Source organism: Mus caroli, unplaced genomic scaffold, assembly GCF_978045245.1.
Source record: "Mus caroli unplaced genomic scaffold, Mus_caroli_1 scaffold_11, whole genome shotgun sequence".
NCBI classification, from domain to species: Eukaryota; Metazoa; Chordata; class Mammalia; order Rodentia; family Muridae; genus Mus; species Mus caroli.
The window spans coordinates 3,095,579-3,122,166 of NW_028227266.1; the positions used below are offsets into that span (position 1 = coordinate 3,095,579).

Consider the following 26,588-nt stretch of genomic DNA (forward strand, 5'->3'; position numbering starts at 1 on the left):
TGACAAAGTCATTAAAAGCATTTTTTAAATTTTGATCATAAAATGAGACTTTCTGAGGTTGGGAACAGATCACAGCTATAGGGATCTTGCTTAGCAAGCAGAAGACCCAAGCTTCATCTCTAATGCTACCTTTCCTTACCAAAGAAACTATTTCCTTCCTCAAAAACAGTTACATAAATCAAAAAAGCAAATAAACAGAATAGGTTTTTGTTAGTTTTTCAGGCTTTGTACAAAATACAAGAAATGAAACTATGAATTGCCAAACCTGTGTTACTTCTCATGATTTTGAAATGAATTCTTTCCTTAAGGTCATAGAGTGATTCTTTCAGCCCTCCACTTTAGCTTGGCAGTATAAGCAGTATTTAAGATTAGCTACACAATATAAAGTATAATCTCTAGTCATTTTCACGTGCCTGTAATTGCACTGCACGTTCTCTTTGAAGTGCATTTAGGCATTTATGGAAGTCTGTACTTTGCACAAACCAAGTAGATTTGTTTGTCTTAAACAAAACGATTCCTTACAAAAGAAAGTTCAGCAGAGATCCAAGTCAGGTTCAGACATCTGAGAAGATGCTTCTCAGAAACCAGGCTGCTCCTCAAACCATAGCATCATCCTGTCTCTCTATTTCCTTGTCTCTTAAAGCTACTGGATACTGGAGGACTGAGACCCATGTTAGGAACAGATTTCACATAGGGCCTGATGTAAAGTGATAGACACCAAGGGCAGCCACTACTATAGAATGCTTACCCTCCGACTCGTCTACCCCTTTCCTTTAAGAAACATTGTTTCCTCATATGATGTTCTGATTACATATTCCACTCCTTTTACTCCTCCTAGCTCCACTTCATCTCCTTTCCCATCTAGAGCCACTGTGCTTCTCTCCCATTATAAAATGACAGGCTTCATAGCAATAGCAACAAAGCATAACAAAATATAATAAGATAAAACAAAAAATCTAAGTAGGACAAGTCAAGCCAACAGAAAAGTTTTTTTGATTTTTAAGCTCCAAGAGAAGGTACAAGAATCAGAGACCTACTCATTTGCACACCCAGTAGTCCCATAAAAATGAGCTGAAAACTATAATATATAAACAGAGGACCTGGTGCAGACCTTTGCAGGTCCTTGCTTGCTGCTTCAGTCTCTGTGAGTTCATATGAGCTTTGCTCAATTGATGTAGAGGGAATCTACTGGTTTTAGAGGAAATTCTCCTGGTGTTCCCCATCCCTCTTGGGCTTTTACACTCTTTCTGCCTCCTTTTCCTTGACCTTCCCTGAGCCCTTAAGGGGTGTGGGGCTTTTGATGGAGACATCGCATTTAGACCTGTGCAGCCCAAGGATGGTCTCTCTGTGTACCTAAGTCTGGCTGTGAATTTTTTCTTTCCCATCTGCTGGAGAAAAAAGCTTCTGTGACGATTGCTAAGTGAAACCCTGGTGTAGGGGGAGAACAGAATATCATTAGGAGTGACTAGGAGTCATTAGCACAAGTGTTTTTTCAAAGGCCAGTAGCATTTAGTTTTTCCTTGGGTCTATGTGCTTTCTGTTCTCTGGTATCCACTTATTTGAGTGGGCATTAAGTCAAATCAGATTTTGTTTGGTTACTCCCACAAGCTTTGTGTAGCCATTGTTCTGGCATCCCTTGCAGGTAGGACACCATTGTAGATCAAAGTTCTTGTGGCTGTATTGGACTTTTATGTTTTATTTTTGATAGTCCAGAGAGCAACAGGGACACTAGAACATGGGATAAAGTTTCTATGTAGGCACCAGCATGACCCCTCCACATCCAATGAGTTAGGTGGGTGTTGTCTTCACCAATTGGACCTTGCTGTCAGTTTGTGGAGAGCAACCTATTGTCTTGGCAACAGCCTGGGTTGTTTGGGGAATTCAATGTGACCATTTTGGCCAACAACTTAATAGGATGTGATCAAATCCTTGTACTGGAAGCTTCATTTGGTGACAAGAGATGGCCTGATGGGACTCCATCTCCCCCATTATTTCAAAAGTTCATTAAGATCCCCTTCACATATTTTAGTTTTCCACTGCACTAGGTTTTCATAACATCCCCCAAATACCCCTCAATTTTAGAAGTTTCTCTGTGTATTACCTTCCTCAACCCAGTCTCTCTGCCCCTTCTGATCTTCCCACTCCCATCCACACAACACCCTGTGCTCACCCATAAGATCTATTCTATTTCCTTTGCCCAGGGATATCCATATGTCCTACATACCCAGCCTCTCTGGGTATACAGAATATAGTCTAGTTATCATTTATCTAACAGTCAATATCCACATATAAGCAAACACATACTATATTTATCTTCTTGGGACTGGGTTACTTCATGATTTTTGTATAGTTCCATCCATTGGCTTGCACATTTCATGGTGCCAATTCTTTAACAGTTGACTAATATTCAATTTATTATGTAAATGTGCCACATTTTATTTATAAATTCTTCTATTGAGACATTGAGGTTTATTCCAATTTCTGAGTATTGTGAATAGAGCAGCAATAAACATGTTTGAGCAAGTAACCCTGTAGTAGGGTGATGGGTAATTTGGTTATATGCTCAAAGGTGATATACATGGACCTGGAGGTAGATCAAGACTCACTTTTCTGAGAAACTGTCACATTGACTTCTATAGTGGCTGTACAAGTTTGTACTCCAACCAGCAATAGAGGAGTATTCCCTTTATCCCATATCTTCACCAGGATGAACTGTCACATTGATCTTAGGCATTCTGATTGATGTAAGATGGAATTTCAATGTAGCTTTGATTTACATTTCCCTGATGGGTAAGGATGCTGAAAATTTAAGTATTTTTCAACCATATGAGATTCCTCTATTGAGAATTCTCTATTTAGATTTGTACTACTTTTAAAATGTGGATTATTTGTTTGTTTGTTTCTTTCTTTTTGAGGATTTTTTCTTGATAACTGCTTTCTTGAGGTCTTTATAGATTTTTGATATTTTGGATATTAGGGTTGGTAAAAATCTTTTCCCATTCTGAAGTCAGTTTTGACCAGTTGATAGTGTGCTTTGCTTTTCAGTTTCAAGAGGTCCCATTTATTAATTGTTGGTCTTAGTGCCTGTGCTATCAGTGTTCTGTTCAGAAAGTTACTCTCATGCCAATGAATTCAAGACCATTCTCCCTTTTTCTTCTATCAGATTCATTGTATCCAGTTTTTATATTGAGGTTATAGGTACACTTACAATATCTGTGATGAGATTTGCTGGAATTATGATGGGAAATGTATTGAATCCATACATTACTTTTGGTAGAATGGCTATTTTTATTATATTAATCTTACTGATCCATGTTCTTGGGAAATCTTTTTATCTTCTGATATCTTTTTCAATTTCTTTCTACAAAGACTTGAAGTTCAAAGGCATACCAGTCTTTCACTTGCTTGGTTAAAGTTATCTCATGTCTTCCATTAATTTTTATTCTATATGTATAAGTATTTTCCTTTCATGTATATCTGTACACCATTAGTGTACCTGGTGCCCACAGAAGGCAGTAACGAGTGTCAGATCCTTGTAACATGAGTTACAGACAGAAATGAACAAGAATGGTGGTGCTAGGAACCCCACCTAGGTCCTCTAGTGAAGAGCAGCTAGTTCTCTTAACATCCATGCCATCTCTGTAGCCTTCCAATAGTTTGTCCAGAAAAGAATTTTTGCACATTTTCTTCTTCACCTAGCTTCTCAGCAACATGTCATAGGGAGATCTCTGATAACATCTCCTTGGTGCGATGTAAGTTTTCTCTAACATTTCTTTTGCAAGAAGGAAAAAAAAATGAAACAATTGCAAAAGTTGTATTATTTTATTTATTTATTTATTTATTTATTTATTTTGGTTTGCAGTTTTCTGCGTAGTACCTTCAAAGGTTCTATCATATGGTAAGTGTATGCATTAATGAGCTTTCTTGAAAAAATTCTATCTATTCTCTCCAGTATCATTATGCTTTCAGGTCATGGTACAAAACCAGTACTTATAGGTTGTCAATTTTTACTTTATTAGTTTACCTAGTATACTGGCTAGTTTTGTGTCAACTTGACACAGCTGGAGTTATCACAGAGAAAGGAGCTTCAGTTGAGGAAATGCCTCCATGAGATCCAACTGTAAGGTATTTTCTCAATTAGTGATCAAAGGGGAAAGGACCCTTGTGGGTGGTGCCATCTCTGGGCTGGTAGTCTTGGGTTCTCTAAGAGAGCAGGCTGAGCAAGCCAGAGGAAGCAAGCCAGCAAAGAACATCCCTCCATGGCCTCTGCATCAGCTCCTGTTTCCTGACCTGTTTGAGTTCCAGTCCTGACTTCCTTGGTGATAAACAGCAGTATGGAAGTGTAAGCTGAATAAACCCTTTCCTCCCCAACTTGCTTCTTGGTCATGATGCTTGTGCAGGTATAGAAACCCTGACTAAGACAGCTAGCTATTTGTGTGTGTAAACGCATCATGATCTTATCTGGATTTCACATATTATCCCTATTTTTTCCTCTAAATTAGTAACTTCAGATTTCTTATAACTCTAAGAATCATCTTTTGTTAAATTCCAGAAACAAACTGATGTTTACAGTCTTTTAAAGGCACTACTTGGTGCTGACTTAGTATTCACTCTGTGCTTTTACTATACTTTTATTAAATGTTCTTGGCTCCAGGATAGAAAGATTGATCAGCAGGTAAGAGTACTCGGTGCTCCTGCAGAGATCCTTAGTGTGGTTCCCCAAAGCCATGTCGGGCAGTATGCAACCACCTGTAATTTCAGCTCCAGCAGGATCAAGCAGCTGTACAAATGGCCATATACACACACAGACACAGAGACAGAAGTAAAAATAAATCTTAAAAGAATACTTCTTGCCAGTCACAGCTGACCTTCCTTCCTATATTATTTTTAGAAGTGATTCACGGACTAGGAATAGACATACTATCCAACAAAGTTTGCCTGTTGGATCAGAGTTTGATTGTTTCTGTGTGTTTAGCATTTGCTTTATCCCACCCCTGCACACATCCCTGCATTACCATCTCTGCATGTAGAGTTTGGCTTCATGACAGAAAATCAAGTACTGCAGGAACAAAAGACTTTGTTCTAAAGATCTTCCCCATGGAAGTGATCTTATTTCACTGTTCCAGGTTTAACAAGTTTGACTTTACCTCATTGGGTCATGAGTGGTCAGAGAATTCATCATACCAATAATGTTATTAATGTGTTTCTTAGCTGCTGTCTAATGGATTCCAATAATCCTTTAGTATGTTTCTAATCAAAAAAGAAATACTTCAAAGCATTAGTTCAACCAAGAAGAAGAAAAAACAAACAAACAAACAAACCAGGATTAGCAAAAACATTTATTGAATGCAAAAGAGCAAATAGAAGAAAAGTATTTCACATGGTGACAAGTCCTCCAAGAAATGTCATCTGAAACTGTCCTGGAGTCCATGTTCCTTGTTAAGTTAAAGCTTGTTCGGCTGAAAGCTTTGAGACACTGTAAGCAACAGCATATGTTTTGTGGTGACAGTGAATGCATTCCTCTAGCAATGAGTGGTCCATGGTCCATGTGCTCATGCACAGCTTAGAATGAAAATGAACCACTGTCCTAAATGGGGTGGGTTGCGTTGCCCACCTGATCACAGCACATCTGGAATATAAGCATTCCATAGCTGTCTTCAAACCAGGAGTTCCCAGCTCTACTCTCAAGGCATAGGAGAGAAATTTGTTTTGAACATTCACTGAAGGGGTTCTGTAATTAGCTATGTGGCAAGATCAGTCTGCTGGAGGAGTGAATGGAGTATTTGTTGAATTATAATCTTCTACATTCTGTCTCAGATGATCCCAAATAAACCATGTGGAAGGGCAAGTTATCTGAAGGAATTCCTCCCAACAATGGAAGCTCCCACTTGTGTCTTTGTCTTTAGTAGCAAAGATAGCTATTAAAAACATTTACTCCTACAGTAGTGTTTTATCCCCAGCTAGATTTGCTTTAAGTCTGTAAGTAAATTGTCTTCAGCTATCTAGTAAATAGCTGTCTAGCCCTAATTTAATGGCTAATTGAGTGTTTCATGGCTGTTCTTTACTTTTTCCTATCTCTCTTTGTCTCTGTCTCTCTGTCTTTGTCTCTCTCTGTCTCTCTGTCTCTGTCTGTCTCTCTCTCTCTCTCTCTGTGTGAGTGTGTTTGTGTGTGTGTGTGATGTGCATGTATTTTTGGAGATGTAAGGACAAGGGTGTGTGTAGGGGACATGGGTGTGCTCATGAGCAGAGACCTCAGGTAGAGACCCCAGGTATAGCTGATTTTTTAAGACATTATCTTGCATTATATATAGATGATATAGATATAGATATAGATATAGATACAGATACAGATACAGATACAGATACAGATACAGATACAGATACAGATACAGATACAGATATAGATATAGATATAGATATGTCTAGATCTAGTCTAGAACCCTTTAGTTCTCTTCTTTACATAATACCTTATTTAATAATTAGTGAGTGCTGTTTTTCATTAAAAGGACATTATCTTATAAGAGGGAATCTATGAATGGCACCTTTCAGAACATAAATTTAACAGCAGATAAGACCAAAAGGATAAATGATCAAGCATATTCCAAACAATATTTTTTCTTTTTCATTGCTGTATTAAAAGTTTATCATTTTGACAAGGCCAGGCTGGTCTACAGAGCTAGTTCTGGGCATTCAGGACAACAAAAAGAAAGACTGTCTCAAAAAACAAAACAAAACAAAAATTTTCTTAGTAAAGCTAGATGTTTGCTATGAATGTTATCTCTTCCCTAGGATGGGACATGGATGTTAAAGTGTTTGCTTGAGTGTGTTTTAACAAAGAGCAGAAAAGCGTTCTTTAGACACTGGGATGTTGTGACACATTTCAACTGATTACTCATTGTTTGTCCTATTTTAGCATCATTCATGTGATGGTAAGGGTACCACTCTGCCAAGAGAACTCATAAAAAGGAGTGTTTCTCTTGAGCCTAGGGCTTAGAAACAAGCCACCTAAACTAATCATGCTGAGATTAAGTCATAGAATAGAGGTACCTACCACTCAGAGTGTGTCCTGAAGACTCAGCTAAGTACTAGAGGCCAAGTAGAATTTATAAGACCATAGTCTCTGTCTCTGTAGTTAATTAGATCATCGGCAAAGAAATAGGACATCAATCATTTCAGACATTCATAACAACTTAGATAAAATTAAATAGGCTCAAAGGCAAAAAGAGAGTGACTGAGAGTGAGGATATCTTTAACAAGATGCTCAATGCTATTCTCTAAAATCTGATGTTTTAGCTGACAGATAACTGTTGAGGAGTCAGCTCCAGGAATATTTGATGGAAATACTTCCAGGCAAAGTCAACACCATCCGATTAAAGAGCAAAGAAGCTTGAAGCTATCTGAAGGATCCTAAGGAGGCCATTGTGGAAATAATGGAGTCAGTGGGAAATGTAGAACACCAAATCAGATAGAGGGGCACAAGAAATGAGCTCTCACAGGCTCTGGACATAGGCACCACCTATAATAGAAAGCAGTCATTGAGTAGCTATAGCAGAGGACTGGATGGATTTGATGCAATTATAGCACCCTGCTAGTTGCCACTGGAACATGCCTGCTAAAGGCAGGTTTGTCCTAGAGATGAACTATTATCACATAGGATGTGTATCTACAAATTATATTACACACACACACACACACACACACACACACACACACACACACCTTCTTAGGACAAAATTCTTCTTTCAGAGCTAAAACTTCAGAAATTCAGTGTTATAAATGATGCTGTTCCCTTTTTACGCTTATTTTAAATATGTTACTTATAAATGATGACAGCTTAATATAGAACTTGACTTCTCTTAAACATTGTGTATTTGTGTAACTAAGAGAATATAAAGTTGCATTTTATCTGGAATATAATGAATTCATTTATCATTTGTTACTATTAAAATTTCTGACTGGAATTCTGTAACCCAGACAGTGAATAAGCTCGAAATTCTTTGAGTAACATATGTCTAGGTACATATGAAATGTTTACTTTGAAAAGGCCTCTTATATATTCTCTCTCTTTCTCTCCCTCCTATCTCTGTGTGCAAGGGTAAGTGTGCATGTATACTTGTATGTGCAAGTGTGTGGGTGTCTCTGTGTGTGTGCGCCCATGTGTATGAGAATAGTTGAGCACATGTTACTGTACATATGTGGAAATCAGAGAACAACCTCAGATACCAGTACCACCTTAGTGTAGACAGTCTTTTATACAGTGATAAGTATACCAGGCTAGCTGGTCCTTGAGCTTCCATGGGATTCTCCTGTCTCCTCCTCCTACCTCTCCATAGGAGCTTTGGAATTAGATGCAAAATGCATACTTGATATTTGTCAATTCTGTGGAGTCAATCCCAGACCTCCATGTGTGTATGCAGGTGATTTACCCACTGAGGAGCCATCTCCCTACCCAACAAAATACCTTGTATGTATGTAGGTAGATAGGTGTGGAGGGGAGGGAAGGGGAGGCGGGAGAGGGAGAGAGAGAGAGAGAGAGAGAGAGAGAGAGAGAGAGAGAGAGAGAGAGAGAGAGAGAGAGAGAGGAATCATGGAATTTAAGTATTGCCTCTGGAAGTGACATCCCAGACCCAGATATACACTCTGCTTTTCTGCTGTTGTGTTAGCTGCAACTGGGAACTCCCCTACACACAAACATCCTGTGAGACAGCTGTGGTGACAAGAGTGAACACTTCACAGCTTCTACTTATGACTATAGCTTCACCCAAAGATGTTTACACCCCAGAGCTTGTCATGTGTCTCCTGAGATTGGGTTATATATAAGCCACTTGTTATTTATCAATTTTTTTTAATTTTAATATTTTTTATTACGTATTTTCCTCAATTACATTTCCAATGCTATCCCAAAAGTCCCCCATACCGCCCCCCACTTCCCTACCCACCCATTCCCATTCTTTTGGCCCTGGCATTCCCCTGTATTGGGGCATATAAAGTTTGCAAGTCCAATGGGCCTCTCTTTCCAGTGATGGCCGACTAGGCCATCTTTCGATACATATACAGCTAGAGACAAGAGCTCCGGGGTACTGGTTAGTTCATCAGGTTGTTCCCCCTATAGGGTTGCATATCCCTTTAACTCCTTGGGTACTTTCTCTAGCTTCTCCATTGGGAGCCCTGTGATCCATCCAATAGCTGACTGTGAGCATCCACTTCTGTGTTTGCTAGGCCCCGGCATAGTCTCACAAGAGACAGCTATATCTGGGTCCTTTCAGCAAAATCTTGCTAGTGTATGCAATGGTGTCAGCGTTTGGAAGCTGATTATGAGATGGATTCCTGGATATGGCAGTCTCTAGATGGTCCATCCTTTCATCACAGCTCCAAACTTTGTCTATGTAACTCCTTCCATGGTGTTTTGTTCCCAATTCTAAGAAGGGGCATAGTGTCCACACTTTGGTCTTCATTCTTCTTGAGTTTCATGCGTTTAGCAAATTGTATCTTATATCTTGGGTATCCTAAGTTTTGGGCTAATATCCACTTATCAGTGAATACATATTGTGTGAGTTCCTTTGTGATTGTGTTACCTCACTCAAGATGATGCCCTCCAGGTCCATCCATTTGGCTAGGAATTTCATAAATTCATTCTTATTTATCAATTGTTAACAATGAGAAAATTGGGCTGAAAATTTCTAAACCTCTTTCTAGTCCTTAGAACCTTTCTGGATTTCACATCGTTTATCTACTTCATCACTTGATTTTGGTATCAACTTTGTGAGGATGATTCCCAGATCTGTGTGTCAAGTTCAAGTTAGTGCTATAAGATTCCATTGTCTACAGGAAAACATCTTCTGACTATTTTGACATGTGTGTTGTGTAAGTCCCTCAAATATACCACATTCAGAACAACTCACTAACCTTCTGTAGGAACTAACCTTCTACTTACCATGCAAGATACCAATCAAAAAATCTTTTCGACATGAAAATGTTCTCATTCCATCTCAGGAACAGTCTCTGATTCCACTTCATATTAGCAGAGTGATATCAGAGAACTCTGATGACTCAATGATTTCAGACTCCTTGAGGGATGAGAGGCAGTCTTATTCACTTTTGGCTCAACCTCACTTTAGAGACTACACTCTAACATATTACGTAATTAACAAATGTTACATGAACAGCTGAAATGAAAACTGTATGATCTGCAAATAGCTCTTGGAATTATCTTCCCTGGTACTGTGGCTTGGCTTTGGCTTGAGTGTGTGCTCAGTAGCTCACCTGTTGAGCAGCTTGTTTTCTGGGGGTGATGTTAAGGCCATCTGGATATTAATTAATGTAGTCCTCCAGTCTCTGGGCTTCCTATCTCAACATGTGATCTCTACCTCTCACATGGGCTGTCACTATGATGTGTTTGCCTTAGGCTCTTACCAGAGGACTAATGTACAGGGCTGCCCAATTTGGGACTTTTCAGTATCCAAAACTTTGAGCTAAGAAACACTTGTTTCTTTGTTAAGGACTCAGTTTGGAGGCGGTGGTTATAGTAATGAAAGCATAATCACATACCTGGGGTGTTCTCCCACAAACTGTTGTCTTTCTACCAGTGCTACCTGCTAGTCTGCTTCCAAGACTGTAAGACCCAGTCTTCATGTGTTTTGGATGTATCGTTCTACAATGGGTCCTTTCTGATCTCTATATGTACTGAACACATATTTGTTGTTGCCTTCTCTTTATTCACTGTTGTTGCTTTAGAATAATGGTCCATAGCCATTTGCTTTCTCTTACCTCATGTGTGATTCAGCTTGCTGTACGTGAACAGCTGAAATTTCCTTCAATGCCAATATTTATACAAAAACTAATGTCATCATTACCAATCAAAAGATGAATGAAATTAGGCCTAATTCTTACCTCCCATTCAGTAAACATACTGAGACAAATAAGCTTTCAGACTTGAGTCACTGAATATGTCTTAGTATCATCACACGACACCTCAAACTCAACTCAGACTGAACGAAATTATCAGGATGATATATTTTAGCAGATACAAGAAGCTTCCTGCACCATGGAGAAATAGCAGATTCAGCTCTCCTTCCCATTGTGGGTGCATGTGTGTGTGTGTGTCTACTGTTTAATTTACTGGTGTGTATTAGTTAATGTGAAAGTATCATGTAAACTTTTGCCTTTCAGGATAATTCTTTCTGTGAGGGCAGTGGCTATCACAAATCCTTTGGACTTGTCAGAGATAACTCTCTTAGGCCAGCTCTGTACTGTCTGTCTGTTGCCAGTCCCCCAGTCATGGTCTACCCTTTGCCTTTCTTCCTGACATTTGTTAATGGAATCTGGGACAGCCTTGAAAAGATCATGGGGTTGAGCACTGGCTCAGCAGGCAGTGTTGAGCTTGATTTAGAACCCAGTTTAAACCAAACTCATATCAATAACAACAATAATTATTCTTTCTCTATATTAAGCACTTATTAAATGCCAGTTATAATTGCATAATTACTACATTCAATTCATGAAACAGCTCTGTAGTTTAAGCAGCCAAGCCCATTACAGATGAAGAACAGGATTCGAGGCTGAGGAGATCACCAGATGTCACACACCAATACATGGCCAAGTTAAATTTGAACTTCTGTCTTTACCATTTTCTCTTTCACTCATATTTACAAGATAATGTTAACACAGTTGTTCATGTTTGTAGTAAGAGGGTTTCTTGTGTACAGATGCCTCATAGCAATGGTGACTTGTTAGCTGACAATGTATCCTTCTTCCTGTGGTCATGGATTTAGAAGAAGATGAAGAAGGCTGAGATGCTGCCACATAGGCACGGTGAATTGAACAGAGTGGTGACTGACTCATTTATGTTTCTTGACTTTCCAGGAAGATTTCCAACCTGAAGCAGCCTCAGAGACCAACTGGGAATCAGTTACAAGCTCTTTCTCTGTGAGTAATTTATTATTCTGTCGCCAGTGAACAAAACTGCTGGACAAGCCCAGGTCAGCCTCAAAGGGACCACAACTGCATTAAGAACCCAGGCTTGACTGCAAGCCAAATTGCAGGCAGTTTTAATGGAGTTCCTCCATTATTTTTTTTTTCAGGAACACCCCTGGTTGGCTCCTCTTTAACATTTACAATTTCAAGGGTATTTCCAATCTGAGAAAATCTCCCTGTTTACAGTATGATGACTTAAGTGAAAATCAGCCATGCACAGGGTTCTGATTAGCACAGAGTACATCTTACCCTGCAGCTTTATCATGACTCATTTTATTTCCTTCAAATTTAGTCATTTCTCAGGATCCTATTACCTCATCTGCTTTGCATGCATAGCACGGATCGTTCCTTCACCAGTCCTGCATGTAGAACTTATGCAGTAATAAAACATAAGATAATAGTGTCAAGTTCTTCTTAGCCAGGTTCAAGGATGGTGATCGAGTCTGTGGTTCTAACATGGGGCCATGGAGCTGAATCATTGTTACTATTTCTAAGCTAGTGCAATTTTTTTTCTTACTGAGATAATGTTTTAAATTCCTTTTATGGCAGGTTTCAGCAAGCATGGAGTCTTTGCCTCTTGAGATCCCTCAGGGCGGCTAATCAGTCTATATTCATACCTTCTACCCCAAGGAATCACAGATTCCTTCAGGGATCATGAAGAAGAGGAAGTAAAAAAGACTGTAAGGGCCAGAGGTAGTTGATATCTGCAGAAAAACAGTATATTCCAGACATGAGGAGGTAATTATAAGCATGAATTTACAGTATCTGTGGTTACACACAGATGACCTGCACAAGATCAAGGTACAGATAACCCCACCATGGTGGGGAAGCTCATGACCTCTCTCCCTAGCAGCAATTGGTGGCTTCTGGAGAATGAGGAGTCAGTTCACTTCAGGGACAAGGCCCCTGAGGTGCACCCGCAGAGTGGGCTGTTTTATACCTAGGATTGATGGTGATTAGCTGTGCTTCACATGCTCAGTGCTTGGCTCAGTGTAGGCAAGCTCTGTCAGATGGAAAAGATCAAAATGAGGCAGGCAACACTGAGACATTCCACCTGCTCAGGAGAAGGACAGGACAGGTATCTGCCTGTGGATAATGACACAGTGTACAAAAGGGCTGAGGGCTGAAGGACACTTTAGCTTTTCTATCTTATGGTGATTCAGGGTGGTCTGATTATTCCTGCTCTAGGTACAGAGGTACCTAGGTAATTGAGCCAAACAATTTACATGGACTTGACATAATTATGCATCAGCCAGGCTTTTAAACAAGAGAAAGATTAGCTTATCCATTTGGAATATTTGGTAAAGGTCATTCCTGGTCTATATTTATCTGTGGATTGAGTTCCAAGGCTTTACCTGTATGGGACAAGCATGTGAATCAAGTGATGTGTTGTTTCTATTAGTTTTCATTAGCACACAGAGAGGATGTGTTTAAGGGATGTATATCATATCCACATTGTATGCTTTGCTTGTATTTGCCTTCACTGCTCACTTTCACCCTTCCCCTTTGGTGTCCCTTCCTTTGTTTGAAAACTGCTCTTGTTTTTAAGATCTGTTCAGAGTAGTGTGGAGGATCACTAGACTAACTGGCAAGGTCTATGTCCATCGAATTTTGTTTTACTCAAAGTAGTTTATAGGTTATTTTGTATGCAGTAGGCATGCTTTGTGTTAATTTTAATTCAGTTAATTTTTGACTTTAACATTTTAATTTAATTGTATAAATATATAACAAAAGTTCAATGCAACCAAACACATGGCATAGCTGGGGGAGGTATATGTACATGGCTCTCTTTCAGAAATTTTTAAAATACTTACTTCAAAAGCAAATGTTCTTGTAGGCTTTTTAGTTCACTTAATGACATATAAGTGTGCCCTTAGCTATCTTCCTGTGTCTGCCAACTACCCTAAATGGAACCTGGAAAGCAACCTTGAATCTTACACAGAGGGACAGGTTTCAATTTTATCTGTGGTTTGAATTTGCCTTCCAGTTTAGTGTTAGAGGAGATTGCATCTCTTCACCTCACCCTGCCTCCATTTCAGGGACTGAGACCCTTAAGAGCTTGTTCTTGTATATGTCTGGGTATATAGTGCATCCCAGGCATTGTTGAGAGATATCTGAGAATACATTTTGTAGCCTCTTTTCCAGAGCTATAGCAAGAAGCTTTTACTTACGTGTGAATGGCTTGACTGCTGTTCTCACTGTTATTTCAAAGCTTTTACATGCTGTCAATCTCATGACTTTGGTCAACTCGTTTTGATTTGGAGACTGTCAGAACCACATTGTGATATAAAGTTAATTGTATAGTGAATATGAACCACTGGCGATAGAGGAAATAGAGAGATTAATTATGTTATCCACACAGGCTCAGTGGAGACTTGTAATTACAGTGCTGACTTATAAGAGTCATATGTTCATGATATATAAGTATTAAGAGAAATGCAGATGACATAAGCATGTGTGTCCACCAATGTTCAGCTCATTCTCTCTCTGTCTCTGTCTCTGTCTCTGTCTCTCTCTCTCACACACACATACACACACACAGATACATGGAAGGAACAAGAGGTAGACTGTTCAGTACTTAAGAGCAATTGCTGCTCTTGCAGAGGGTTCAGGTTTACTTCCCTTTACCCATTGTGATGGTTTACAATCATCCAGTTCCAGAAAGCTTGACACCATCTTTGACGTCTGTAGACACCAGGTATGTATGTTGTATACATACATGCCTACATATATGCAAACACTCATGTTCATAATAAATAAATATAAAAGACTTAATTTTTAAAAAAGAGCTGAAAATTTCAGCATGCCAGCACCTGGATGGAGGTGAGTGCAGAGTGTGTCTTTAGGCCCAGAATATTAACAAGTCCCTCTTTTTGTCACGCTTGACAAATGCCAAGAGACGAGATAAACAATTGTTTGTATATGCCTGTGTGTCCTCAGGCACAGGTGATGAACTCACCATGCTGGGGAGAGAATGAGGATGTGCGCTTATTTTGACAGTGCTAACTAAAAGTGAGCAAAGTCATCAATCTATCTTCCATACCCACCATACTCTCCAGTTCCCACATTCCTTTCCCATTGTGCTAGAAAGCATAAGTGAAACTGAGTCTATGTCACACCAATGCTAGATGGTTTTATTGGACTCAAAAATTTCACCAAGTCGGGTGCAGTCATCTACAAGTGAGGCATAGTGGAGTCATCCACAGACATATGAACAGTAATTATGGACAAGGGAACAACAGCAGGAAAGTGAGAGCACTTATTTGCCATTGGGAGCTCTGCACCCTGTATTATTTCTACAATACTATAATATAAAACTGCAGTTAAGGCTTAGAAAGGCAAATTTTTATTAATTTCTACTTTCCTTTAGTGAAAGGAAATATTTACCCAAACGTATTTGTTTCATAGTGTCTTTAAGGATGTTTAGATGATCATTTGAGGCTATGTTCTCTCTATTTCCCTGTTAATGGGTCATGAATTTTCACAGAGATGTTTGACTCATGACTCATTTACCTCAAGATTGTACTCCAAAGGTTAGTGGAGTAAGTGCTTAGGCATTTTATGTAAGAATGGGCTTTTTTGCATGGCAAAATACATAATCCTTTCCTGGTCTTTCAATGGTACTATGGTTCTCATTTCAACAATATTCTGAGGCTCTTAATGACAAGTCAGATTGCTGCTAAGTTGTAGCACTATTTTTCTTTTTCTTTTTAATATGCTTCCCATGTGAACCTTGCATTCTTCAGTTAAGAGAGCCTTCTTCCAGGCTAATTATTGTTGTTGTCAGCAAATAAGTTGTCAAAATAAGTGCCAGAATTTATCAGTATATCTGCAGAGCTCCACCTCATGCAACATCTGCAATGGGAGTAATATGGAAGGGGGGCACAGAAACCTAGCATGGGAGAATAGATTATATCATCAGAAATTACTTGAGAGATCAGAATTGTAATTCTCACTATTATTAGTTGATATATGAAAGATCTAGGACAAGGCCAAGAAATCAGAAGTCAACTTTTATATTCCTACTTAGACTATATCTTTTGAAATTATCAAACCTAAGGTAAACAGAAAGTTACAGGGTCTTGTTGGCTTTGAATTTCATAAAAACGTGCTATGCTGTGCATTAAGGTTATACACTCTGTTTAATAATATGACAATTCAGTGCCAGACTGCCACGGCTTGACATCTCAAATGATACTTGTCTGTGTTCCTTTTGTATAGTTGTGTGATTGTTATATTTCACAGCAATGGACCCTTTGAAATACACTGAGATATATGTCACTCTTAGGGGGTGTCCTATCACTCTCCATCAATAACGGACCCCACTCTCACTGCCGATGCCCTGGACAAAACTATCGCAGAATTCGATACCGTGGAAGATCTACTTAAGCACTTCAATCCAGTGTCTTGGCAAGATGATCTGGAGAATTTGTATCTGGACACCCCTCATTATAGAGGCAGGTCATACCATGATCGGAAGTCCAAAGGTAAGAAACAGAGTCTTGAGTGCTCTTCATCATTAAGTAAGGGTGTTTACAGAAAGAACAAGTGTCTATGCTATAATCTCCTTAATTCATTCATGTCTTATATGTACTGGACAAAACACACATCTGTATGTCACTTTCAAATGAAGTTGTCTGTTTTGTCCAAACTGTTCTTTGTATATGACTATAAACAATATACTCTACTTTAGAGACCTTTTAAAAAGTATCTGTGGCCTAGAAAAATGGCTCAGTTGTTAAAAGCTTGCTCCCCAAGCCATTGGACCTTGTTGTATACCAGCCCACAGCCTACTTGAACCAGGCACACCTGGAAGGCAGGCTGGGGCTGAAAAAGACTTTAGACGGCAAGAGAGATAATGGAGCCAAGACAAAGGTCCTGATCAAGGCTCATGATTTTACTCAGAAACTGTGCTTATAAAGGGGGAAGGCCCATCACCCCCACCAGTCCATTCTTGGGGTCTGGAGCCAGCCTGCAGGTGGCGTGCAGGATAAGATGTGCCTCAGGGGCCTCTCAGCAGGTAGCAGTATCTTGGAGGAGAGCAGCAAGAACAGAACAATAGAGCCATCTAGGTCGGAAGGCTCCACCCTAGGTAATCTCCTTCTTAGTGGCAGCAAGGTCAAAGTCTGGATCAGCCTGCTTCAGGCTGGGGAAGCCTATAGGACCTGAGTATGGATAGTGACCACCAACGTGAAAAGCCACACATGTGCAGTCCCAGTGCTGGGGAATCATAAACCAGAGGACCTCTGGTCAGAAGGTATGGCCAATTCAGTGATCCCCGATAGTGGTAAGAAATGCCACGTAAAAGAAATTTAAAATTAAAAAATGAGATAAAAAGTAATTGAGGAAGATAGATATCTGACATCAATCTCTGACCTCCATGTGCACACTCATGTCAGTGTACACACATGCACATGTACATGCACAAAAGCACCCATACATAACACACAACAGAAATCAAAAGTAATCTATCGAGGGTAGCTTCCTATTCCTTAGCAGGTAAATTCTGATGTTATAGTGGAAGAAACCAAAGTTAGGAACTGCGTATGGACCACATGCCAGAGACTGCATGGCTAGGCGACAACGCAGACAAACTGAACTTTCTGGCCTTTGGTTCATACTAGTTTTGTCCATGTGATCAACTGCTGCGGTTTTCTGGAAGCTATCAATGTTGACTTTGTGCAGGACTACCAGTGTTGGGGCCAGAGAGCTACTGTGAATAGTCAGCACTCCATGGGCCAGTTCAATTCTATACATTCAGTGCTGGCTTGCTTCAATATACACTGCATGTTGAACATATCCTCCTACCCCCTCCCTCCCCTTCTAGTACCTATGTCATCAATTTTTCCTCCGACAGTTGTTTCTACTGTCATGTTTTCTGTTTATATGAGATCTATATGAGATTGAGAAGCCAGAAATGAAAAAAAAATATGGACTTTGTATTGTGAAATTTACTTAAGTTAATATAGTTATCTGCAGTCATACTCATTTTCTGCAACTGACAATGTTCATTCTTACCATATTTACTAAGAATTAGGCAGTTGGGTGACTGGCAGACTTAGGAGGTAAGTGCCACAAAAGAGGAAAAATCAGAAGATCGTTTGAAAACTTATCTGAGCACATTTTGTTGTAAATTTAGGAAAAAAATAATGAAAAGACAAGGGAAAGGAATGTTTAGACAAACATTTGAGAAAAATAGTAATTCTAAAACTTTGAAAATCAGTAATATGGTATATTTATCATGTGGCTGGCATACATGATCTTAGAGAAAGAATGTGTGTAACTCCAGTACAAAAAACAACATAGTCAAACTCCTGCTCTGACCTTGCTTATTTAATAAGTTTTGTTACTAGGTTTTGATAAGTTTCATAGTGTTTCTGTTGCATAGCTCTGAAAGTGTTCAGCCTAGACATGGCCTGTTTTTCACTGTGTAATCTCAAGGGTGTTTCCATGCTCTGAGTCCAGCCTCCTCCCACACAACCCATAATAATGCTGAACCTGAATAAATAATTACTAAACTTCTGTTAGTGCTTTCTGCTCCTGGCTTAGGTCATAAGCTTTACTTATTTAGCACTCAAAATGAAGGAGGGACAAAAGAGGTTCAGTGTTACCTAGATACACCATGTGCAGATCCGTGTAACTGAAAAGGAACCTCCTCAGAGCTCATTTCAAAGATGACATTGGCTTTATTTAAGACATTGCTATATTTAGGTCTCCAGTAGGTCAACCTGAAGAGAAGTAGAATAGACCTAGCAGAAAACATTTTACAACTGATGTCAGACACGGAATCAAAGACAACCAACTTTGCCCAAAAGTATCTCAGTACCAGTAGTGTCTGCAAGGCCTTACTTCCTGGGGGCATCCTCCCTGGAAACACTAAAACAGGAGATCCAGATGTAAATGAGAAGCATATGAAGTTTTGTGTTTTTTTTTTTTAATCTTAAATTGCTAACCTTTCTGTGTCTTTGGTTTCTATAGGTAAAGTGTATATCACTGCTTGTGAAGACTATTCAGGTAGCTCTCTAGAGCCCTAACTACATGGCATGTGTTCAAGAATGTTTAACTAGCTCTAGCCAACTGCTGGTTCTAAAAAATATGTTCATTTCCATGATGAATCTATCGTGTCTCACTTGGTCCCAGATTTTCGAGTTAGGAGTACTTGAGACACAACAGCAAACACAAGGGAAACTTTCTTTAAGGGAATAAGCAATTCTGCAACCTTGAATGAATGCTACTTTAGCTGAATCAATAATTTTATGGGTTGCATTATAAAATGCAGCTGAATAATCCCACATCAGATATGTTGACTCAGATTCTTCGAGAACAGTGGCTGCAGCACTGACATTATTTATTGATGCTTTGGGGTGTCCTCAAAGCCACCATGAAGAGCACATTTACCTCACATGACTAATATGCAGCTTATATGTTTGGATATTTCCTTTTTGAAGTGCTGAGGATTAAACTAAGGGCTATGGACACACTTAACAAGTGTTCTGCCATTGAGTTCTCTTCTCCCCTCAGCACAATATATTTGAAAAACCTTTAAAAATCTATGCCATAGACAGAGTATCAGTTTATAAATAATGTCTTTGGTTACAGAAAAAAAAAAAAAACTAACCTTGCCAGAGCACAGGAGACAGTGTTCTACTTGATGTTTGTGACAAAGTAAGCAGCATTTTCTTTCCCCTGTTGTTTCTGGTTTCATTTCCTAGTCTTGTGTATAAAACAGCCCAATAGAGACTCATTCCTTTCATTTAACCCTGTCAAGTTACCACTGCCTCATAAACCTGCTGCTCTAATTGTTTGTCATCCCACTGAGACTGAACCACCTGCTTGGATCACAGAGAAAGTGAAGTTGGGTTTGATATTCCATCTGGTATTTTCTGCCTTTAGAACTTGAAAATAGAAACCTGAGGCTGTGTTCTAGAGACTGAGGAGGGGAACAGTGAATAAGGAGAGAACACAGAAAAGGAGACCCCTTCCTTTGAGATAAAACCAAAATATTCTCCGACTGGTACTATAAAATATTAATAATATTGTACAGGAAAAGAACTAGAATTTCTTTTTGTTTCAAGATAGTAGTGGTTATGCCTGGGCCTTGTCAATGCTAGGCAAACACTCTTCCTTTTGAGGCAGGACTTCATGGAATTCCCCTGGGTAGCCTTGTTGTCACTTCATAGCTCAGGAAAGTAATGAAATTACAGTCCTCCTGTCTCAGCACCTCTGAACCTGGCATATAGGACTGTGCAATCAGTCTCAGTAATTTTCTAGCAGCTTTTCTTCTGGTTTTCACAGGGATCAGAAAGTGGGATTTTTCATGGTTTTAAGGAGGACAAGTCTAGAAAATCAGAATATGCATAGAGAAAACATATAATAAAATGTAACAAAGAAACATCTGAAACAAAAACTCACACAGTAGTCAATCAAAACCTCTTATAAGCATCACCTGTCAATAAAAATGCCAATGGTCAATTACCGGAGACAGGAAATAGGAGGTGGGACATTGGCAGGACAAAATACACCAGCAGATAACTGATCTCAAGATACAATAAAGAGAGATACTGGGATGGGAGAGTCCATAGAAATGCTGGGGTGAGATTATGAAGAAGACGCAAAAGAATAAATGGGCCAGTACTGAAGGAGAGGTAACTAACCATGTAAAAGAAATAGAATACTTCGAATGGGTTAAATAAGTTATGAGTTAGCTAGAGAATGAGCCAGTGCTTTTGGTCTACACATCTATTAATGAATAATTAGTCTCACAGTTTTTATTTCAGGAGCAGGGAATTTGTTTTTGTTTTTGTTTTATAAGAACACACCCTTGTGTGTGTGTGTTCTGTTTCTGTTTATGTTTCTGTCTATGTGTGAAGTTACAGCCTCTGTAGCCCAGGCCAGCCTAACACTTACAATCTTCTCAGCCCTTTCAGTTTTGGGATCACAGTTGTGAGCCACAGTTTGGTTCCACTTGAAACAAAAACAGGTTATATTGAGAAATCCAATGTTATTATTTACTTCTGCTTTCTCTGGTGGGAGGGAGAGTGGATGAAACTGAGCTGTTCTTGTCCACAAAAGAGTTTGCAATGAGTGAGAGGAGATTCGGGACAGATAACTATGTTTGAGCCTATAGTTCCATAGAGAAAGCCTACTCTCCACCTCCCAGGTGGAGAAGCTCAAACTCTGGCCGTACTGCTTGTGGACAGTAGAGAATATAAGTCAGTAGACGCAACTTTCAGTTTCTCAGGAGTAATATAAGAGGGATGGCATGTAGAATTGAAATCTGTAGGCAACTATAGCTCCAAAACCCAAATTTTAATCAATAATATCAATCCTGTACTTCGGTTACAGATATACAAATGTTAAAGAAAAAAAAGTCTTCTCTAATTCAAGTTTCATTTACTTTTTCTAGTAGCTATGAGTAAAGCAAAATAAGGGAAATTATATGGATGTTCTTGCTAGCAGCTGCCTAATGTCACTGAGGTCAGTGCATGACCACTGGGGCTTAAGTAAAACTAAACTATGATTCACTTAAATGAAAAACTTATGAACTTACGTGCAGTGTGTATTTCTTTAGACTCATAAAATAAAATGAGACATTTCTACATTAAGAAGTAATCAGCCCTAGGTTATGCTAAACTGGATGCTAAGTAAGAGGAGATTTGTGGAGATTAACAACAAAAATGAGACGTAGCTCCTTGTTTCTTGAAGCACAACTTGTTTTTTTTTTTTCAGAATAACAACATGTTGTCATAGTAACACCCAACACACAGTGGCAAAGAAGAAAGCCTGTTCACAGTGTAAGTGCTGTGATGAAATTTTAAAATAAGGGCTGTGGTTATGTGATTACAGCTCAGTGGTAAGCACATTTGCCTCAACTGTGCATGGACATGGGTTCAATCTCTAGCAACACACACACACACACACACACACACACACACACGCGTGCGCGCATGCGGGGAGAAATGGAGAGAGAGAGGAGTGAGAAGGTATAAAATATAGGCAAATGTGTTGTTATATTCCAAATTAAAAGTTATGAATTGTTAATAAAGTATATTCTTCTCCAAAGAATTTCCAAGCCTTGGCAACACATACTAAGATTGGCTTGTATTGCTCCCTGTCAGAATTTTAAGATTAAGTGAAGCACAATCATCTGTTGGATGGAACACAGGGCCCCAATGGAGCTGAAGGCGTCTACAACCCTATAGGTGGAACAACAATATGAACTAATCAGTACCTCCAGAGCTTGTGTCTCTAGCTGCATATATAGCAGAAGATGGCCTAGTCAGTCATCATTGGGAAGAGAGGCCCCTTGGTCTTGCAAACTTTATATGCACCAGTGCATGGGAATGCCAGGGCCAAGAAGTGGGAGTGGGTGGGTAGGGGAGCAGGGCGGGGGGGGGGGGGTGGTGGCGAGGGTATAGGGACTTTCGGGATAACATTTGAAATGTAAATGAAGAAAATATCTAACAAAAATTGAAAAAGATTAAGTGAAGCAATTGTCTTGGTATTCAGTTATCAAAAGCAATACAATGTAAAGTATATGACTTCCACAGTCCCTAGACAGTTAGCTGTTGTAACTCTGGGATCATTCTTAACCAGCGTTGAGGAGCTAATATCGATTCTGTTCATTTTATTTATGATATTTTGCTCTAATACCTAAAACTTTTCATTCTAATTTGTATAGTGATGTAAGTGATAAGTACAAGAAACTGGAGAATGTATATAATAAATAAGTAATATCAAGAAGTTTCCAAAGGTGCTGAGGTAGTAAATATTTGAAAATCCAAGTGCTTACAGCTTTCTTTAGATGCTTATTTAATCTCTGGGTGAAAGTATTTTTATAAAGCCCTTGACCAGTAAGCACCGGTCAGGCAGGCTGGAGATGATAGGTTCTGAAATCCTTTCTAAAAGTTAGACACTCAGAAGCACTGCAAACACCATTACCACAGTAGATCTCTTTTTCTAACAAATCACTAAAACATGATCATCTTCATTCTTTTTCTTGAAACATAGTAAACACTAGATTAAAATTTTCACCATGTTAAAAGTGTTTACCCTCAATTTTAGCAGTAGTGAGTTAATCTGCTCTAAACTCCCCAGCAGACACGAGTGCCTCCTCTACACCCACCCAAATGTTTTGGATCCCTGAAAGAAAAACACAGACATGCAGCCTTATTTTCAATATGTATATTCCATTTCTGCTACTCCAGACCCAATCAGGGGAGTAGCCACTGGAATCCCTCTATCCTGATTCTTACATGTTATATGCTTTCTCCCCTGCATCTCTCAGGCTTGATCTTTCTGCTCCCCTGTCATAGAGATTCTAGTCCTCCTTCTTCTCATGCTTCTCTTGCCTGGGAAATCTGAAGGCCCCACCTCTGTCTCTCTGCCCAGTCATTAGCCACCTACAACTTTACTTCACAAATCAAAGCCAACTGGGGATGGGGACCCTCAGCATTGTACAGGTGGACATGCCCCTTCCTGTGTAATTTAAGCAGCCAAATTAACACAAATAGCATTAGAACCAATCCACAACATTCAATTCCAAAACAGAGAAAAAGAGAGAATGCTCTGGATTGAAAATAAAAGGACTTTGGAGCCCAGCAAACCTGTCCTACAATTTAGACTCAAATCCTAAAACAGTAGCTTTGGAGAAAACACACCTTTGGAGGAACTGTACGGTTTGTAAAATGACTATGCTCTTTTCTCCACTTTGCAAAACCATGTACAGATGAGGCCGTCACAGGAGATCCAGCACCTGGTCATGGTCCACAAATGGCACTTGGTGTTTATTTTAATTGCTTGAAGGTCTTGGTGTGGAGCCAATCTTTCTCTGAGCTCCGTTCTCTTCCCTGTAAGGCTCTGAGATCATGCAGTATCTGGAAAGCCTCGTGGAGTCTGCAAACATGCCATGTATTTACTGCACTCTCTGAAAGTATACATAAAAATTGCTAAGTACCAAACTTATTAGGGTACTGCCTACCCATGATCTTCCTAGAACTGTTTCGATCACTGAGTATTTCCTCCCTCAAAGTTTTTTTCTTTCTTAACCTCTCAGACATAGAATCTTTTGCTCTCTGGCCCACCAAGATTTAAGAGACATATTTCTGTATAAGAGCATATATGGTTTCAGAAATTGCCAATGAAATCCCGACTCATTGGGTGACTTTACTTGAAAGAACAACATAGGTCACATAAATCAAACTGAACACACCTGGACATCATCCCTCTGATATGTAGATGAAGGTGGCCACAATCTCTCCTCAGCTTCTACTGACAGTAGCTGATTCTATATTCAAGCTGACCTCATTTGTCTGCAACACTAATGTGGGTCAGAACTACTGACAGCTGAGATTTGGACCTGGACCTCAAACACTCTAAATTCATTCAAGATAAATAAATGCAAGATGTGAAAGTATCATTATCCCCATTATTTGCAGAAAGAGAAACAAATTCAAAAAGTTTCACTGAAGTTGTCTAAGTAGACAGGCATGTCATGAACCTGGCTTTGCTGGTTAGAAAGCTATGGGGGAATCCATTGGTATTTAAAGATCAAATTTACAGGCTTAAGAGAAAGAAAGAGATAAAAACAAAAACAACAAAACAAACAAAAACAACAAACAAACAAACAACAACAACAACAAAACAAACTCTGCCTGATTCTTAAGCATTCCTTCAGTTCTTTTCCTAAATTTTATGTTATAAATGGGCTGCATACATACCCTTAGGTAGTATTCCCAGTGACAGAGACTTGCCCAATAATGGTCTCAATATTCTTCAAGTTGAATTCAATGCCTTTCAGATGTTCTGTTACCTACCGTTTTTCCTAGAAAATCTTGGATGAGCATTTACTAGTTTTAAGCAAGTTACTCAACCCCTTGGTATCTGAGTCTTTCCACAACCAAAAGACGGAGACAGAAATATCTAAGTAAAGATTTATCATGAAATCAATTCAAGTGTGTGCAAGAACAGATTTCCTACATGCTGTAGGGCTTAGTCAATTCCCAATCACCACATTGCTTCATGATGCTTTTGAACCTTAGAAATCAGCATTTGACTGATAACATTTTATTGTGATATAGTAGGTTAATTTTTATAGCTAAAAATGGTAAATGTTTCTACTTTTAAGAGATTCAGCCTACAAAAGGAATTATGGAATTTAAAATAATCCATGGTTTTAAGTTTTACAATATCCTAATTTCATATAAAAATTATTAAATACTGAAACTTTACCCCCCAATTTTTGATTGATCTATAAAAATTTCCACAATTAGGCCATGACTTATAGAAGAGGGGATCTGAAAATTCACAGTGAGATTGTAAAGTAAAGTAGATAGACTCCTCCTGGGGAATTTACGGACTCTGAAAAACAGCTAAGAGCCCTTTGTTCTTTGTTATAAAAATAGAATTATTCATTTACTCCTCTCACATTCCACCATTGCCCCAGAGCTATAAATCTACTCAACACCAATACCACCTGCTTAGACCTTTTCCTAACAGGTTTCCTACAGAGTCCCCCTTGCACACCTTGGGTCAGCATCTTAGAGGCACCCATCTAGAAGCCATCCTCTATGCCATGAGTCATGCACATGCAGCAAGCAGCTCCACACGGCAGTGCTGATACCTCAGCTCTTCCAAAACCTTTCCTACAACATTCTAGGTTAGGTTAGAGATAGGAGCTTCCCAGAATAAGAGAGAATAATAAGATTTGAATTGTTTCCCCTCTGTGTATGCTTACAAAGATTATGCTAAAAAGAATCTGAGCGATTTCTTTGATTCATTCATGGAGCTGTTAGTTATTGAATACCAATTCTTAGCAAAAAAAAAAAAATCTGGCACTTAGACGAGATTGTCTTTCCTTTAGTACTGCCTTGCTTCTACTGGCAAACATAATGTCATTTTAGAAGAATATCTTAAAGGAGCTGTATTTGCTTCTTCCACTAGGACCCAAACAGTAGGAGAGGATAAATAATGAGTAGTCTGCTTCCATAAACGTTACAGATCAGTGGAAGAGAAATAGAAATGTTTGGGTTTTGGTATTGTCTTTTCTTAAATTTTCAGATTCTATTTCCTCGATGTGAAAATAAGCTTGTATTTGTACATAGTTGGTATATGTAGTCATATATGAAAACCTAATACAGTTCCTGTTGCTAGTAATCTAATATGGACAGCAAGTCAGGCCTGGCTTTTCCACTATACCTAAGACCTCATCTACTAGAAATTGCACAGAGGTGTACGTTCTTATCTCCATTCTAGCATACAAATAAAATTATGACAAAATACCACAGCCAAGGTAACCTGCACCTGGGCTATACATCAAGGCTGGGACTATAACAGGAAAGTACTTCCTAACCTATGGGGCAGCATTCTACTACAGACCTCAATGTCCTGAAGAAGATTTACATCATGGAACCTACTTAACATTTCTAGAAAATTGTCAATGCAGAGCTCACAACCTTTCATGGATGTCAAAGAACCATTTAAAAAATCTAGAGTAAATTGGAAAGGAAATCAAAATTGGCACTATCATACCATGTCCACTTGGGCGAAATAAAGAAAATTAGATGAAAGTAATGTGCCTTTGAATTAAGCTTGGGACATCCTTCCTATTCAGCCAT

At 39.1% G+C, this 26,588-nt stretch overlaps 1 protein-coding gene across 3 annotated transcripts in view; it reads left to right on the plus strand.

The window, feature by feature from the left end:
- Pdgfd (platelet derived growth factor D) overlaps positions 1–26,588 on the plus strand; it is a 243,813-nt gene that overhangs the window by 184,472 nt on the left and 32,753 nt on the right. For all 3 annotated transcript variants that reach the window (XM_021172112.3, XM_021172114.3, XM_029482009.2), the window contains 2 exons: positions 11,863–11,925; positions 16,262–16,460. In XM_021172112.3, coding sequence (XP_021027771.1) covers positions 11,863–11,925; positions 16,262–16,460 — 262 coding nt within the window. The remainder of the gene's footprint in view (positions 1–11,862; positions 11,926–16,261; positions 16,461–26,588) is intronic.